At 44.9% G+C, this 17,820-nt stretch overlaps 1 protein-coding gene across 1 annotated transcript in view; it reads right to left on the bottom strand.

Annotated features, from left to right (window-relative positions):
* Positions 1 to 17,455, bottom strand: part of LOC127412310 (neuroendocrine convertase 2-like) — a 120,043-nt gene extending 102,588 nt beyond the window's left edge. The window contains exons 1-2 of the mRNA XM_051648559.1: positions 17,037 to 17,455; positions 14,963 to 15,067 (exon numbers count right to left, since the gene is read on the bottom strand). Coding sequence (XP_051504519.1) covers positions 14,963 to 15,067; positions 17,037 to 17,219 — 288 coding nt within the window. The 5' untranslated portion in view covers positions 17,220 to 17,455. The remainder of the gene's footprint in view (positions 1 to 14,962; positions 15,068 to 17,036) is intronic.
* Between the last annotated feature and the right edge of the window lie 365 nt (positions 17,456 to 17,820).

Below are 17,820 nucleotides of genomic sequence, written 5' to 3'. Positions count from 1 at the left end.
TACATATTTGTATTGAATTCAGGGTTTCTTGTGCGTGGTGAGAAAAAGAGCACTTTTACAGGAAAACTTACTGTATATTATTGTAAAAAGTTCAAAGTGAAGGTGCAAGGAGGAAGTGGGAGATGGCGAAATCCAACAAAAAAAAGGGTTTTTTATTTTACAATAAATCAAACTCGCTTTTCAGCTTCACATTGAATGCACACATGAAGACTGCTGCATGTGTCTATCTCCCTCCAATGGTGCCTGTCTCGCTCTTAAATCCATCTACAGCTCTCACTGCAATGACAAACAGCTGTTAGAGACAATCATTGACAAGTGATGATCCTTAACGTTCTCATCTCTTGAGCTCATTCTTCATTCACAAGCCGGAGCCCGACCACACCCTGCCAACACATACCCCCATGACCCGACTCAGGCCAGGGAGCCATCTGGATGCTGCATGTGCCGCTGCCAATCATTACTGTATATAATGATGTCATCCAGATAGGCAGCAGCATAAGCAGAGTGTGGTCTGAGGACTCTGTCCATAAGGTGCTGAAGAGTAGCCGGAGCCCCGAACAAACTGAACGGAACGGTCACGAATTGGTGTAAGCCAAACGGTGTGGAAAAGGCAGTTTTCTCATGGGACACTGGTGTTAAGGGGATCAAATCCAGAGTTGAGTAAAAGCGAGCTGTATCCAACCGATCAAGCAGTTCGTCAATATGAGGCATTGGATATTTGTCAATTTTAGACACTGCATTGACTTTTCTATAATCCTTACAGAACTGGACCGGACCCATATCGAGCATGGCCTTTAATTCTTCCCGTACCACCAGTTTTTTGTGTTCGGGTAAGTGGTAGAGACGACTGCATACCACTACCCCTGGGGTTGTCTCGATGTGGTGTTCTATGAGATTTGTGCAACTGGGGAAAGGCGAGAACATGTCAGAGAATTACTTTTGCAACCTGGCAACCTCCGCGAGTTGGGGCAGTGATAGGTGGTCTCCATAAGTGACCGGGGTGATTTGATTGGCTTTTAAATTCACCTCCGGTCCGAGCTCCTCCCTCTCAGGAACCACCATCATCAATGTCACGGAGACCACCTCTCTCCATGGTTTTAGGAGGTTGAGGTGGTATATCTGACGTGCCCTGCCCCTGTCTGTTCGCTTAACCTCATAGTCGAGTTCCCCGACTCGCCTTGTGACCTTAAATGGCCCTTGCCACTTGGCGAGTAATTTGGAGCTCGATGTGGGGAGTAATAACAAAACTTTATCTCCTGGTGCAAATTGTCATAGTCGAGTGCCCCATAACACATTCGGCTTTGCCATTCTTGAGCCTTGAGCAAATTCTCCTTTGTTAGTTGCTCCAAAGTGTGGAGTTTTGCTCTCAGGTCAAGAACGTATTGAATTTCATTCTTACTAGTTGAAGGTCCCTCCTCCCAATTTTCACATAGAACGTCTAGCACACCATGCAGCCGACACCCATACAGAAGTTCAAATGGGGAAAATCCCATAGAGGCTTGTGGGACCTCTCGAACTGTGAATAATAGGGATTCGAGCCACTTATCCCAATTTTTAGCATCATCGTGAACAAGTGTACGAATCATATTTTTCAGGGTCTGATTAAATCTTTTTACCAAGCCGTCCGTTTGAGGGTGATACATGTCACCTCTATTCTATGCTTTTGCCCTTTAAATTGAATAACAACGGACACTAAGGGGTAATCGTGAATATCCCCATGCACACACCTCACCTTCACCCTGTGACTAGCATTCAAAGCCTTGTCTTGAACCAGGCATTGATGGATGGAGGTTTAGTTACAACCTGAATTCACCGGCCTGGTATGTACCCCCCTTAAAACTCACAGGTATGCGGTACGCTCAATCAGGGGTGGCCTGCAGCGCGTTGGGGACCCGGACCAATGCCCCCACCTCCATCACCAGACATTGGTCCTGGAAATACAGCAAACCAGCCCAGACATCACCAACCTGGGAGTGAGAGCAGAGAGGGACAGGGAAAATTGGTGGGTTGTGCAGTCCCCGAAGCAGGGGAGGGGGAACTGAACGGGAGGAAGGGGAGGGAAGAGAGTGAGGGGAGACAGGAGAGAGAGAAAAAAAGGATCCTGGGGCTCTCCGGCTCCCGAATACACCACCATATGTTCCTCTGCCAGCTGGATGGCCATGTTGAGTGATGTCGGGTGGTGGCACTGGACCCACTCCACCGTCCCTCTTGGAAACTGAGCAATAAACTGCTCCAGTACCACCAGGTTGGTCACAGTCCCAACGTTGCATTGATCAGCCAGCAACCACCTCTGGCAGGCGCCCTGAAGCTGCTGGGTGAAGGCAAATTGGCGGCTGTGCTCGCCAAAGGTCAGCGAGCGGAAGCATTGGCACTGTTGCTCTGGTGTCCTGCCGACCCATTGCAAGATGGCTTTCTTTAAATCAGCATACACCAGGATGTTCTCTGCTGGTAACTGCTGCATCGCGAGTTGGGCCTCCCCAGACAACAGTGGTAACAAGCAGACTGCCCACTGGGTGTTCAGCCAACCGCATACCCCCGCCGTCCACTCAAAGAGCTCCAGGAAGGCATCCGGATCGCCTTGGGGCCCCATCTTGATAAGCAGAACATGGGGCAGTCTCAGGGTCCGGGGTCACATCGGCAGTCCCCTCCAGGGGTAGAAAACTCCGGAGCACCTACCAGTCCTCCACTTGGGCCTGGAGGAGCACAAAGAGTCATTGCTCCTGCTCTACGCACAGCTCGAGGAGGGCCTGATGCTGTGACTGGTGGATGCTGGCGAGGGTCTTGAACACATCCTCCAGAGGTGAGGCATCCATGGCAGCGTTCTTCCCCCTTGCTCCCGGGTTTCGGCACCAATGTAACAAGTTCAAAGTGAAGCTTTACTTGCTGTAAATAGGCCTTTAGTACTAGATTTGCTTTTCCAAAATGAAAGACCAGTGCTTCCAAGGCAACGAAAGTCAGTGGGGTCTTTTCATAGGGAAAAGTGTATTAACATAGAAGCAGTTACACATTTCATGTTCAAATCAACATAAAATCAAAATTGAGCCTATTCACTTTTTACATGCATGTTCCTGGTCTTATTGCGCACCATTCTTCAGTGGATATTATTCCAAAAAAACAACAAAAAAAAAACCAATTGCTTGTCTTTATATTAACTTTCATAAAAATGTAATAACTTTTCTTGACCACTGAAACAACTTCCACCTTTTTATCCCGTTTCACTTAGAAATACATCAGATTACGGAAATAAAATGGGTTTAGCGTAATGTTGACTTTAATGCACGGTTTAGTCACTGTAACTGAGGATGGAGTTACACAACATCTACAAATGACAGCAAGGCAGAGTCCAAATGAAGAGCAGAGCAAATATAAACAATGCCTCAGTGTAAATAACCTGAGAGTAGAGTGTGAATTAAAGGAGCACAGAAACAAGAAACAGATCAATGCTCAGCACTTTGACAACACTTGAGCTGAAATGATTTGGGAAAGAGAGAAACCCCCTTTCATCATTCTGTATTGATTGTGAAGTCCTTCCAGGGTCATTCTGAAAGCTATTGGCTTGAATATGAATGAGCGGCTAAAGCAGACACATTTGTACCAAGAAGTTGAGGTAAATCCATCATCCACAGCTAAAGCACATAACAGTATGTTAATGAGATGTGTGTCATGATGTCAAGATGATGTATGGATTTAATATTGCTAAAATCCCATTAATAGGAAATGATGAGTCTGAGGTTTCTGGATTTGTCTTTAAAGTTGTCATATCATGAGAAATCAAATTTTCCTTGACCTTTTGAGAAAAAAAAAAAAAACTGTTTGATGTACTATGAAAACATACTGCAACTTTTAGAACTCAAAACTTATTCCTCAGTCCCAAAAAGAGCTTTTATTGAAACTTAGCTGCATAAATAAATCGTTCTGAAATCCTTGGGTGTCTGACATGTGCAACCAGAAACATTTACATATGACCGCACATATTTACACATTAATGACGCCTACTGGATGATCAGACACTTTGGAAGAACTAAAGATAAGAGTAAAATCTGCCAGTCTAACAAACCTTGTGCTGTTTCTAGCTGTGTGTAGCACCTGCAACTCTGCATATCTTTCTGAAGAATCTCAAAATTAGAAACAAGTGGCTGAAGTTTATTATTAGCCAGATTCCAGATAATTTTAGTCTGATCTTTACAGTTTAAGTGACAAAATTCAGTGAAATTCAGATTTTTTTCATTAATCTGTCCCAATGTAATGCAGGCTATTATTGAAGAATGGGACAATTAAACTATATTTGACTCTACAGCAAACCTGCAGCTCGCAAGTAATTGCAGCAAATGTGTTATTTATCATTTGACATGTGACAGCTTTACATAACAATCTTAAAATACAGCCCTTAAATGGTCATGAAAAACTAAAATATGACCATTTGGTGCAAAAAATACTAACATTATAAATTGACCTCAGGAAAATAAAGTAAAAATTGTTAAATAAAATATGTATGATATAACCGTACAACAGATGAAAAAAAATAAAAATGCAAATTAATTAACATTTATAATTTATAGGGCTGTCAATTGATTACAAATTTTAATGAAATTAATTACGATATGCCGATTAATTAATCAAATTGATATACTGTATGTTATCAATTGCATATCAATATTTGCTGAGATAAACCCCTAAGTAAAAATAATGTATATTGATTAAATATTGACCAATAATTATACACTGATGAGCCAAAACATTACAGGTGAATCAAATAATGTTGATCATCTCCCAACAAGGCCACATGTCAAGGTCTGGGTAGATTTAGATGGTAAACGAACAATCAGTTCTCGTAGTCAACGAGTTGAATGCAGGAGAAATGGGTAGTAGTAAAGACCTGAGCGACTTTGACAAGGGCCAAATTGTTATGGCCAGACAACTGGGTCAGAGCATCTCTGAAAAGGCAAGGCTTGTGGGGTGCTCCCAGTCAGCAGTGGTGAGTACCTACCGACAGTGGTCTGAGGAGACACAAATCATACATCAGCGACAGGGTGTTGGGCAGCCAAGGCTCATCGATGTACGAGGGCAACGAAGGCTATCCCGTCTGGTCCGTACTGACAGAAGGTCTACTGTGGCACAAGTCACCGAAAATTTGAATGATTGATCCATGGCTCCACCTCGCAACTTACAGGACTTGAGGGATCTACTGCTAATGTCTTGGTGCCAGATACCACAGGACACCTTCAGAGATCTTGTAGAGTCCATGCCTCGGCAGGTTGGCACTATTTTGATGGCTCGTGGAGGACCAACAGCATATTAGGCCACAATGTTTTGGCTCATCATATATAAATATATATATATATATATATATATATATATATATATATATATATATATATATATATATATATATGTGTGTGTGTGTGTGTGTGTGTGTGTGTGTGTGTGTATACTCTATATTTATATAAGAAAGCATTGATCAGACAATACTAAAAGAGGCATTGAAAGGCAATATATTGGTTATTTCCATATCACTGAACATAAGCAGGTTTTCCCGCTCTTTTCAATGCAAAATTTTCCAGTACATTTCCAGGAAAGTTTATGTGCCCAACAGATGTAATATTTAAGAAGAAAACACATGAGAGGTCTTGATGTATAGTGTGGTTATTGGACCTAATAAACAAGCCCCCCCCCCCAAAAAAAATTCTAGAGCAAATTTTTCCTAAAAAATGAATGTCCACAAATGTGGACAGCGAGACTACGTTGTGAAATTTAAAATAACACTAAGCTATAGAAAGATTTGTTTTCATCAGGTTTTTATGTTTCCAGGAGTGTTGGATTTTCAAGTTTTTGAGACGTTACAGACATTACAGCTGATTTTCTGTAAAGCTGAATAAATAATTATTTTTCAAAGTAATGCCCAGCATCATCCAATCACTGCCAACCATGTTAAAATAAAATGTTGCATTATACATTTCTGAATCTATGTACTGATTATCATTGTCCCATGTCTGCCAAACATGTTGAGTGGTCCAAACATCATCTGCAGCCTGAAACTGAACTTTTGGTATGATTTTAAAATTGAATGCTCTTAGCTGGATAGAAAGCTATAGGATGATCCCTTGCTCCCTATTTAGTGAATGATTTAACTTCCAGTGTGCTGTCTGTCTTCACTGGTTCTCCTCCCCCTTCACATCTGACACAACAGTTTTATTTCAAGTTTCACCTTTGTGATTTAAATAAACCCTAACAGTCACATACTTTAAGTGCATCTTGAATTATTAGGTTTTTATTAAGAAACTTTCAATAAATCAAGTTTCAACAACATAACAGCACCCCAGGTTTGTTTGGTTTGTTGCCCATACAGCTGCGCGTTGCCTGTATGGCTGGAGTTGCGCTTAATGCCCCCTGCTGACTGAGATTAGTAAAAAAATGAAGGTGTCAAACTTGAATTGCTCCAATAGTAGGTATATCCCTTATCTCGTTCCACGTTCCACATGGTTAATTGCGTACATTTTGGGAATGTGTTATTTTTTATTTTAATCACACTGAATTAACTGACAGCCCTAATAATTTAATGTTAGAGTCATCACAGAAATCTATTGTCCATGGCTTGAACTGGTGACGGTGTGAGCTTTAACACATAGTATTACAAAGTATTACAACTATGTTAGACCTACTTTCACTGGCAGCCCTTTAGAGCAACTCCCCATCAGGACAGCTATTCTCTCTTATTCTCACAATCCTAACCACAAGCCTGGTTTGTAACGTCCACTCTCCACGATCCAATTAATTCCAGATAAATAGAAGTTGTTGTGAACAGCGTTTCACATTGACTTTAAAGGTGCTGTCACCAAGGAGGTCGTTCTCCTGTAATTGTCGGTGCTCACGACCAAGGAGACCGTTCCCCTGTCACAGCCAGTGCCCGAGCCTTCCACGGCTCTGCCCCCTGAGCCACTCCCTCCTGAATCCTGTCCAGCGGCCACCATCTAGTCCACCCCGCCACTTTCCCTCCCTCTTTGGGTTCCCTCCCTTCCCTCCCTTTCTGTTGTGTTTTCTGTTTTCTGTTAGTGCTCATTTTGTCTGTCTTGTGTATTGTTTGATGTTCCCGTTTTGGGATGCCGGGAGACATCCCTTTGATGGGGGGTACTGTCACGGACCTGTCACTCTGTCAGTCTGTGTTTTTGTCTGACAGGACCATGGCATTATCCTCCCATGTCTGTCTTGTGTTTTCGGTCTGTCCTGTTTCATGTCTGGAGCATAATCTCTGGTTTCGGTGTTGGTGTCGGGATCCAGACACTCATGTTCCATGTCTTGTCCTGTATTGGTGTGAGTGCATTGCGCTTGTCATCTTGGTGGCATGCACTCACATCAATAATCTGTGTCTGTCTCTCGCGACCGCGCATGCGCGTTGTGCTCGCTTTGCTCTGCACGCCCGGGTCGTAAGCTGTCTTCATGTAGTGCTGAGGTTCGGTCACTTCGGTCTGAGGTGTCGGGTGTGTGTGTGGCCAAACACTCGCACAGGTGTCCCGTCTTGTTTTTGTCACCTGTTGTGTGCATCGCGTGGCATTTGCCTCACGATGTATGCTCAGGCTTCGTTTAGTGTGAGAATGCATGGCATCGCTTTGTTTGGCATTGCTACGCATTCTCTAGTCTTGTTTGTCAGTTGGCATGGGTGTATATTGCCTTGGCGATGTGCGCTCATGCCATTCGGGTGTTTCGTTGTCTTGTGAGAGCATGTGGCTATGTTTTGTTCTCTGTCTTACATCATACATTGTTTGCCCATTTTAGTTCGTTTGTTACACCTGCCCTGCATTAACCTGTTTGATTTCATTCCCTATTTTAGTCTCCTCGTGTTTGCTGTCAAGTGCCAGTTCGTCTTGTTTCCATTCATGTTTTCCAGTCGGTCCTGTGTATTTGTTTGTTCCCTATCTGTCACTCACTTGACGTTGTGTCGATGTAGTGACACTAGGGGTCACTCTTGGGAGCCCCAAACACCTCTGCTTTTTGAAAAAATGCCAATGGAAATTGGCGAGTGGAATTTGCATGCCACTCCCCCGGACATACGGGTATAAAAGGAGCTGGTATGCAACCACTCATTCAGATTATCTCTTCGGAGCCGATCAGTTTTATTCTTTGAGCTGAATTCACCGAGTTCATTCACCTCGTCTGCTGGATTTACGGCACATTTCAACGGTTTCTCCCCCTCTGCACCCATGGACTGCAGAGAACGCCCCTGGGCGCTTCGGCAGAACAGCAAAAAGAGAGTATATTCTAAAAGGGTATATTTTAAACTCTAAAAGAGCGGCACACGGAACGTCTTTTTAAAGATGCCTTTCCGTTTGTGTGTTGTTCCTGGTTGCGGTCGTTATCTCTCCACTTCTGATGGCCACTATCGCTGTCTCACGTGTCTGGGTGCTGCCCATGTGGAGACTTCGTTCATGGATGGGTCTTGTCCTCATTGCGAGAACATGACCATGGCAGCGTTGCGGTCGTGGCTTGCCTTCATAAGAAAGAAAGCCACACCAGCGGCTCCCTGCCTCGGTCCTTCTACCTACGGGTATGAGGCAGCGTCGGTTAAAACTGGGGGAGTTTTGGGGACTCCAATGGGAACACCTCCACCAGGTAACCCCCCACGGACCTCCCATTCCTCAGCACACTCGCTTGCCCCGGTCGGGCTGTCGGATGAGAACGCCGGCTTGTCTCAGGGCGAGTTCAACCTCTTATTCGGAGCCCGGGAAGACGACGAGATATAGAGCGCAGCATCGGAGAGCGGGCTCGTCCATTCTGATGCGGAGGCTTCGGCTGGCCTTCCCCCATCGGACGTGGTCGCCCAGTCTCAGGCATACGCGGAGATGACGGACATGCTCTCCCGGGCAGCAGCGAGCGTCGGGCTAGAGTGGAACCCTCCACTCACCCCTGAACCCTTGCAGCTCGATGATTGGTTCCTGGGCACAGAGCGCCGCTCACGGCCACGCCCCGCCCCAGTTCCTTTCTTCCCTGAAGTGCATGAGGAACTGACAAGATTGTGGGGGGAACCTTTTACCACCCGGTCCCGATCTTTCAGCTCCCCCGCTCTCACTACCCTCGATGGTGGGGCGGCCAAGGGGTATGCGGCTGCGGTACCTAAAACTTCAACAAAAGAGTGGTTTCCTTGTTCTCTGGGTCACATGTGAGGTGTGCATGGCCATCGTCACGACCACCGTCCACTGTCCCATTTTGGCAGGTTCAGCGCTCCAGCAGTGGACTCCCCGCCCCTGCGCGCCCAGCTGTGGCACAAACATGCCCACACTGTGTTGGTTCCTATGGACTGCAGGGACGATGTTCCTCCTCCCCCCTCCCCGGCCAATCTTATGGTGGGTATAAGGAGCCAGGTAAGTGCTTTGATATCCCTGGACTCAGCACGGCCACGGGGCTAGAGCCCCCTCGACGTGGCGCCTCAGGCTATGCCCCGCCGCGAGGCCCCACCTGCCAGTACGTCCGACATGATTATCCCCTTGCTCCCCCTCGCCCGGTGTTTGGATGCGTGGCTCGCGCTTTCCAACCCGTCACGATGGCTGACCCGGACCATCCGACTCAGCTACGCGATTCAGTTCGCCAGGCGCCCACCCAGGTTCAGCGGCATCCGCTTCACCTCGGTGAAGGGCGAGAATGCCGCTACCTTGCGTGCGGAGATTGATACCCTTCTACGGAAGGGTGCAATAGAGCCTGTCCTAGAGAGGTTTTACAGCCCCTACTTCATTGTACCAAAGAAAGGCGGTGGGTTGCAGCCAATCTTGGACCTGCGAGTACTGAACTGGGCCTTGCACAGACTCCCGTCCAAGATGCTGACGGAAAAACACATTTTAGCGAGTGTCCGGCATCAAGATTGGTTCGCGGCAGTAGACCTGAAGGACGCGTACTTCTTTGTCTTGGTTTTACCTCGACACAGACCCTTCCTGTGGTTTGCTTTCGAGGGCCGGGTGTACCAGTACAAGTTCCTCCCCTTCAGCCTGTCCTTGTCCCCTCGCATCTTCACAAAGGTCGCAGAGGCAGCCCTTGCCCCGCTAAGGGAAGTGGGCATCCGCATACTCAACTACCTCCATGACTGGCTGATCCTAGCTCACTCTCGAGAGTTACTGTGCACACACAGGGACCTGGTGCTCAAGCACCTCAGCCATCTAGGGCTTCGGGTCAACTGGAAAAAGAGCAAGCTCTCCCCGGTTCAGAGCAGCTCTTTTCTTGGCTTGGAGTTGGACTCAGTCTTGATGACAGCGTGCCTCACGCATGAGCGTGCACAGTCGGTGCTGAACTGTCTGAAGGTGTTCAGACAGAAGACAGTGGATCCACTGAAACTTTTTCAGAGGCTCCTGGGGCATATGGCATCCTCAGCGGTTTCCACACCGCTCAGGTTGATGCATATGAGACCACTTCAGCACTGGCTTCAGACTCGAGTCCCGAGATGGGCATCATCGCGTGGTCATTACGCCGATCTGTTGCCACCTTGGACCGGCCTTGCATTTCTATGGGCAGGAGTTCCCCTAGAGCATGTCTCCAGGTGTGTCGGGGTTACGACGGACGCCTCCAAGACGGGCTGGGGTGCCGTATGCAACGGGCACCCAGCCGCCGGCTTCTGGACTGGCCCACGGCTGCGTTGGCACATCAACTGGCTAGAGTTGTTGGCAGTACTGCTCGCCCTGCAGAGGTTCCAGCCGTTGATCCAGGGCAAGCACGTGTTGGTCCGAACAGACAACATGGCGACGGTAGCGTACATCAACCGCCAAGGCAGTCTACACTCCCGTTGGTCCAGCTGATCTGGAGTCGATTCGGTCGAGCACAGGTAGACCTGTTTGCTTCCCGGGAATCATCCCACTGCCCGCTTGGTACACCCTGACCGAGGAACCCTTCGGTATAGACGCGCTGGCACACAGCTGGCCCCCTGGACTACGCAAATACGCATTTCCCCCAGTGAGCCTACTGTGCAAGGTCAGGGAGGACGAGGAGCAGATCGTCCAAGTAGCACCCTACTGGCCCACCCAGATGTGGTTCTCGGACCTCACGCTCCTCACAACAGCACCCCCGGTAAATTACCCTGAGGAAGGACCTTCTTTCTCAGGGACGGGGCACCATCTGACACCCGCGACCAGACCTCTGGAATCTCCATGTCTGGCCCTGGGACAGGATGCGGAAGACCTAAGTGGCCTACCACCCGCAGTGGTAGACACAATCACTCAGGCTAGGGCTCCCTCTACGAGGCGCCTGTATGCCTTGAAGTGGCGTTTGTTCACTAAGTGGTGTTCTTCCTGCAGGAGAGGCTGGAGGGGCGGCTGTCCCCCTCCACCTTGAAGGTGTATGTAGCCGCCATTTTGGCACATCACGAGGCAGTGGATGGTAAGTATTTGGGGAAGCACTACTTGGTCATCAGGTTCTTGAGAGGCACTAGGAGGTTGAATCCCTCCAGACCACGCCTCATGCCCTCGTTGGACCTCTCTGTAGTCCTTCGGGGTCTTCGGGGTGCTCCCTTTGAGCCCTTAGGGTCAGTAGAGCTTAAGGCACTCTCTTTGAAGACTGCCCTCCTGACTGTGCTCACTTCCATCAAGAGGGTAGGGGACCTGCAGGCGTTCTCTGTCAGCGAATCGTGCCTGGAGTTCGGTCCGGGTTATGTGCCCATGTTTACCAGGCTATGTACTCAAGGTTCCCACAACCCCGTTTAGGGATCAGGTGGTGAACCTGCAAGTGTTGCCTCAGGAGGAGGCAGACCAAGCTTTGGTGTTGATGTGTCCGGTGCGTGCTTTTCACATCTATCTGGATCACACGCAGAGCTTTAGAAGTTCTGAGCAGCTCTTTGTCTGCTTTGGTGGACAGCGGAAAGGAAGCGCTGTCTCCAAACAGAGGATCGCCCACTGGGTCGTTGACGCCATCGTGAAGGCATATCACGCCCAGGACGTGCCGCCCCCCATGGGACTACGAGCCCACTCTGCGAGGAGTGTAGCGGCATCCTGGGCCCTGACCAGTACCGTCTCTTTAGCAGAAATCTGCAGAGCAGTGGGTTGGGCAACACCGGACACCTTTGCGAGGTTCTACAATCTCTGGGTTGAGCCGGTTTCGTTCCATGTGTTGTCAGGTCCGAACAGGTAAGTTCTGGGAGAGCTGGCCGGGTGTACCGCTTGAGCACAGCACCCTTCCCCTCCTGTGAGGTGAAGACGTGCGCTTTTGACTCCCAGTCGTGTTCACAAGTTGTGATCCCTGGATGACTTTCCTCCTTAGCCTTGTGGCAGATGAGTTTGCGGAGAAACTCGCTGCCGGCCCAGTACATGTGCTAACTATGCCCTGTACTGTGGTAGGTGCTCCACATGTGGTGGTTCCCCATGGGTGACCCCATATGATATCTTCCGCTAAATCGCTTCCCTGTTGGTAAATTGCATCTTTCTTGGGCAGAGGCCCCTCTGCCCCGGTCACCATGTTTGTAGAAACTCCTCCCCCTCGGGTAGGACTTACCATGGGACTTCTCCACATGACATACTTCCGACGAGACTCGGTAAGACCATGTGACGTATTTCCACTCAAAATCCCCCCCGGCGGGGTGTGGTCTTCACGATGTCTTCCCCTTCGGAGTGACACCCCCCCTACATCGACACAACGTCGAGTGAGTGACACATAGGGAACTATGTCCTGGTTACTTTCGTAACCTCCGTTCCCTGATGGAGGGAACGAGACGTTGTGTCCCTCTTGCCACAACGCTGAACTACCCCCTGAAATGGCCGGGACCTTGGCTCCTCAGCACAAAACCTGAATGAGTGGTTGCATACCAGCTCCTTTTATATCTGTATGTCTGGGGGAGTGGCATGCAAATTCCTCTCGCCAATTTCCATTGGCCTTTTTTCAAAAAGCAGAGGTATTTGGGGCTCCCAAGAGTGACCCTTAGTGTCACTACATTGATACAATGTCTCATTCCCTCCATCAGGGAACGGAGGACTGAAAGTAACCAGGATGTTTATTCTTGTCAGTCAGTCTGTCGGTCGGTCTAGTTTCCTGTCCTGTTCATCCCTACCCGGTCCAGTCGGTCCTGTTTCCCGCTGTTTCTGCCCCAGCCCTGGATTATATATCCTTTGTTTTTTCCCCTTTGGGGTAGTTTATGTTTAATGTTTTTCCCCCTTGTGGGAGTTTTATGTTGAATTTTTGTGTTTTATTTTGTATTAAATAAACCTTTATTTTTCACTCTGCATTTGGGTCCTGAGCCTCTCTGCACATCTTGACAGGTGCACTCAGTAACTTTTGTCTTTGTGTCATCTTGAATTTACACTGACACCTAGCGGCTTGGATGCAGCATCATTTAAAATCAATAGTTTTCATTTTTAGATGCCATTGTAGAAATAAAATATCAGGACGGTTACTGAGATTAAGCAAGTAGTATTTGGCTGGTCATGTGATTCTAACATGGCAGCCCCCATGTGCTGACCCTCTCCATGTACAATAAAACAGCTTTTATATGGATACTGATATGACTGGAGTCTTCATTTTAATCTGAGTGGTCACGATTTCCTACATATATTGCAAACTTACAATTCATGTCTTTAGGAGTTAAAAACAAAAATGATGAGGAAAAATGTTAATTCATGTGAATCCTGCTGCTAATGTGATGTGTTAGCCAGAGTGTCAGAAACCAACATTGACTTCATATAATTTTTAATATCTTTGCCAATGATATCTGCAGGTTAACATGTAGGTGATGGTTTTTCTGGTGGTTTGTAAATATCCTATGCCCTTGGATGAGTTAACAAGCTCTAGGCGGAGCAATGTTTACGAGAGGTTTTGCCCTGCTGAACAGATTAATAAATAATTCAACTTGTGAAAACCACAATTGAAACATTAATAGCTGTTTAGTTATTAAAAGAGCAGAAACTGAAAATATCCTCTCATATTTTAAAAGATTATGAAGGTGAATTAGAGAATGTAATCTTATAGATTGAAACTTTAGATTTTTTTTTTTTTTTTTTTTTAATTAAAAAAAAAGGTTTATTTACAACAGAATAATTATTTTTTATCATGCAGTCTCAGCTAATACGAACTATCTATCTACGTGGGATACAAACCCGGGTCACCCACACCACTGACGCAACGTGCATCCAATCATGCCACAAAGGAACATAAGTGCAATGAGTCGGCGTAATGTCACCAAATCACAGGGAACCATAACTTTTGGAAACAACATGCCAACTTAACTTGTGATCATGTTGCATAAAAAACAAAACAAACTGTGGTTGGTTGCTTTACATTTTGGTCAGATGGTTTCTTCCAGTCTAAGTGGGTGCTTCTTTGCCAGAATAAGCCAATGTTGGACCATGTTGATAGTTAACATTTGACTACACAACACTAATGGTCAAGTGTCTTTTCCATTTAATACAGCCTGATCTCATGAAAATTAAGTGAATGTGGCAACGTTTTTGTAAAATTATACATGCTTTATTACATGTATCATGGCTTTTAAGGTTAATGCTCTATGGAGTTTTAACCTTAACCTCTAAACCTTAAACCTAAACCTAACCGATAGTGTCATAAAAGCAAGTATGTGTCAAAAACGCAATTGCTGAAGCAACCACGTCATTTTGTGGTGCTTCTATGACACTTTTGGCTCACGTGTCAGCTCACGTGCTCTTCAGAACTCGTATCCCAGTCTATTACATCGCAAGTGCAACACTCTATGAGTTGAGCTGCCACACAATTGAATTGCAATTGCTTGTAGATAGTAGTTGGTTATGTAATGCAAACGTTAAAATATAGCCTTACAAGTCTTGAACTATAGTTAAAGTGTTTTGATGTTTTAAGATAGAACTGTGTGAGGTACAGGGTGAAAAGTAAGTATTTATGAACAACACACATTGATAGTGATATGTTAACCTTATAACTTGGTACAAACAAAGGATCTCACATCAGATTAGCCATTGTTTTCCAATTACTGGGCTAGTTTCTATGGGAATAACATGCTGAGATTTTTTGGTCTTACCCGATGATCCTTTGCCAGGCGATGGTGTTGGTGAAGGCTGCGTTTACTCCTTATCTTAGGGATGTTCCTCGGGTAGAAATGAAAAAGCCCCTCACCAAAGGGAAGCTGAAATTAAACACACTTCTATTAGGTCTGAGGACAGTAGCCTATGGACCCTTAAGTTTAGAATATTAATTGACTGAAGGAAAAAGAAACAAATATACATGCATGTTTTCCCCAATATAAGTTATTTAATGTAATGTTAATGTTTCTCATGCATTTAATTAATTTGAGGTCATAATTCCGAGTCTCAGGTTGTGCAGCAACTCTTCATCTCCCTGTCTCATTCATGTAAATCAATATTCTGAAGGAAACGTTTTGTGCATTGGTATACGCTTTATTGGCTTTAAAATGTTCAGAAATTTGCTTAGAAATTTTTTGTGCTTGTAATATCAACAAAACAAAAATGTTTGATTATGTAAAATGTTTATGGTTCAAGAATATTGAATAGTTGGTGCTAATTGTCTAAATCAAAAATTGAAAGTAAAATAATGCTGCCACAATAGAAACCTCCAAACTAATTGCCGATAAATCCAGTGTGTCCTCCCATTGCAAAGACAGCAGGGAATTACATAATTCAAAAAGAGTGTATCTCTTATCTATAGCCCAGACAATGAGTGCATGGGGGGGGTGGCAAAACCAGCCGAAAGGTGATATTCCAATGCACAGCCACACATGACCCTCTGTTCCACACCAATGAATGCTGCAGCACTGATGTTTTGACATTTGACAAGGTTGATTTGTCAGGCTAATCAACTCTGAATGCAATAAATGGCTCTTTATGGAGATGGAATATATAAACATTGGGATATCAGATGAAAGACAAGCTTGCTATTTATACTAGAGTAATTCCTAGCCATTTTCTCATTGCTGATGCCTCCTGATAAGACTAAGTAAACATCAAAATGTCAAACCCTGCTATTCGATGCAGCAATTCAGATGTTAATTCTTAGTTTTTATCTGTTTTATCTCTCGCATTGCAAACAACAAATTATGTGATTCATCTCTATTTGTGTTCCATTTTAAAAATGTTATACCACATATTAATGTTTCCATGAATGTTGCTCTTATAATTATCTGTCATAATTGTAGATCTCCAATCATTAATTCCATTGGAACACTATTTAAAAATCTTAAAGCAATGTATACAGTATTCCTATTGGAATTTCTAACATTTGAACCAATCCTAAAGGATTCTCATGGAATTTATTATAAATGATCCAAGAATAAAATATATAATCCTACTGGATAAACAGAAAAAAAAAAAGAAAAAAAAATTCCTATAAATCCTATACCACTTACTGTTCCCATGAATTTTGCTCTTATAATTAGCTGTCATGATTGTAGATCTCCAAACATGAATTCCATTAGAACCCTATTAAAAAATCTTAAAGCAAAGTGTAAAGTATTCCTATTGGAATTTCCATAATTTGAACCAATCCTAAGGGATCCTCATGGAATCAAATAAAAAAATATTCCAAGAATCAAATAAGACCCAATACTGGATAAACAGAAATTCCTATTTTGTTTTTGTTGTTTTTTTTACACAAGGATCTTATATTTGATTCTTAGAGGACTCTTAAAAAATTCTTATTTGATCCCATTAGGATTAGTTTCCAGTAACAAAAAGCAGTTCATGGGGGAATTCTACACACATTCCTTTCAGATTTTTGATTAGGAAAAATATCCAATTAGTACAGTAGTACAGCCTAATGCTCCAAATGGCCATTAGAGGGGGAAAAAAATAGGTATGACTTAATGTAAACTTATGTAAACTTATGTAACCTAAGGCCAAATAACATTTCAACTGTATTTTTCTGAGTGAATCTAACACTTACTGTAGTTATAGTTGTTTTGGTTCTCAGCTCAAGGACATTTTGTACTCAAATTAATATGATTGACATACATGATTCTATATTATTGTATAATTATAAAAAAATAAAAAATAAAACTCCCTTTAAATAAAAATGCATGCATCAAATGGACAGTATTAACCAATTTTTGCTGTGCATACTCCATGATCACTGTTGCTTACCTTCCTTGCACTTCCAAAGCCGTGCTCCAGGGCAAGTTGATGAGCATCTTCATTTGCCTCCTCATGCAACTGGACCAGAAAATGATTTGTAAAGATGACCTCCTCGTCTGCTACAACTATAAGCACAAATGCATTAATCAGTATAAGAGCCGCCGCTGTCCCATCTCTAAAGAATCCAAGCATCGTGTGCGTGTTATTTCGCCGTTCTGTGTGTGAGTGAATGTTGTCAAACGGAGATTGCTCTGAAATGCTGGACCACTTCACCAGGGTTCGACAGGACACATCTCTTCAGTCATCGGTGGATGAGGTATGGGGAGTCGGACCGTTCGTCGTTCGAGTTGAGGGTTTGTGTATGGGACCGAATATGCATTTTCAGCCACCCTTTAATCTATCATTCATCGGCACAAACGTGCGGCTCTCTTCCATGTGACGTTCCGCGGAAAGATGCCCAATAAGCTGAGGCGGGTGTGGCTGATAACTGCCGCCCTCCCCTCAGTAGGCTACTAGTGGATGAGGGAATTGTACTTTCAGCACCCTGGAGAATTCCTCCATCCGACACTCTTGTTACTAGTTCACCCAGCTCGTGTTCCGTGTTCAAAACCAGTTAAGCTTTATCGACAGCCATCTGTGGCATGTTACCTCAGAAAATAGGCTAATTTAGACTCGTCCCTCAGTTTGTAAAAACAAGCAAAAAGCGCGTCGAATGCAATCACCAGGCATATGATTATATTACAGCTCTTTTAGTATTCAATAAATAAATATATATATATATATATGTGTGTGT

Source organism: Myxocyprinus asiaticus, chromosome 21, assembly GCF_019703515.2.
Source record: "Myxocyprinus asiaticus isolate MX2 ecotype Aquarium Trade chromosome 21, UBuf_Myxa_2, whole genome shotgun sequence".
In the NCBI taxonomy this organism is placed as follows: Eukaryota; Metazoa; Chordata; class Actinopteri; order Cypriniformes; family Catostomidae; genus Myxocyprinus; species Myxocyprinus asiaticus.
Note: the sequence above shows the minus strand (reverse complement) of the source record. Positions and strands in the feature narration are given on the sequence as shown.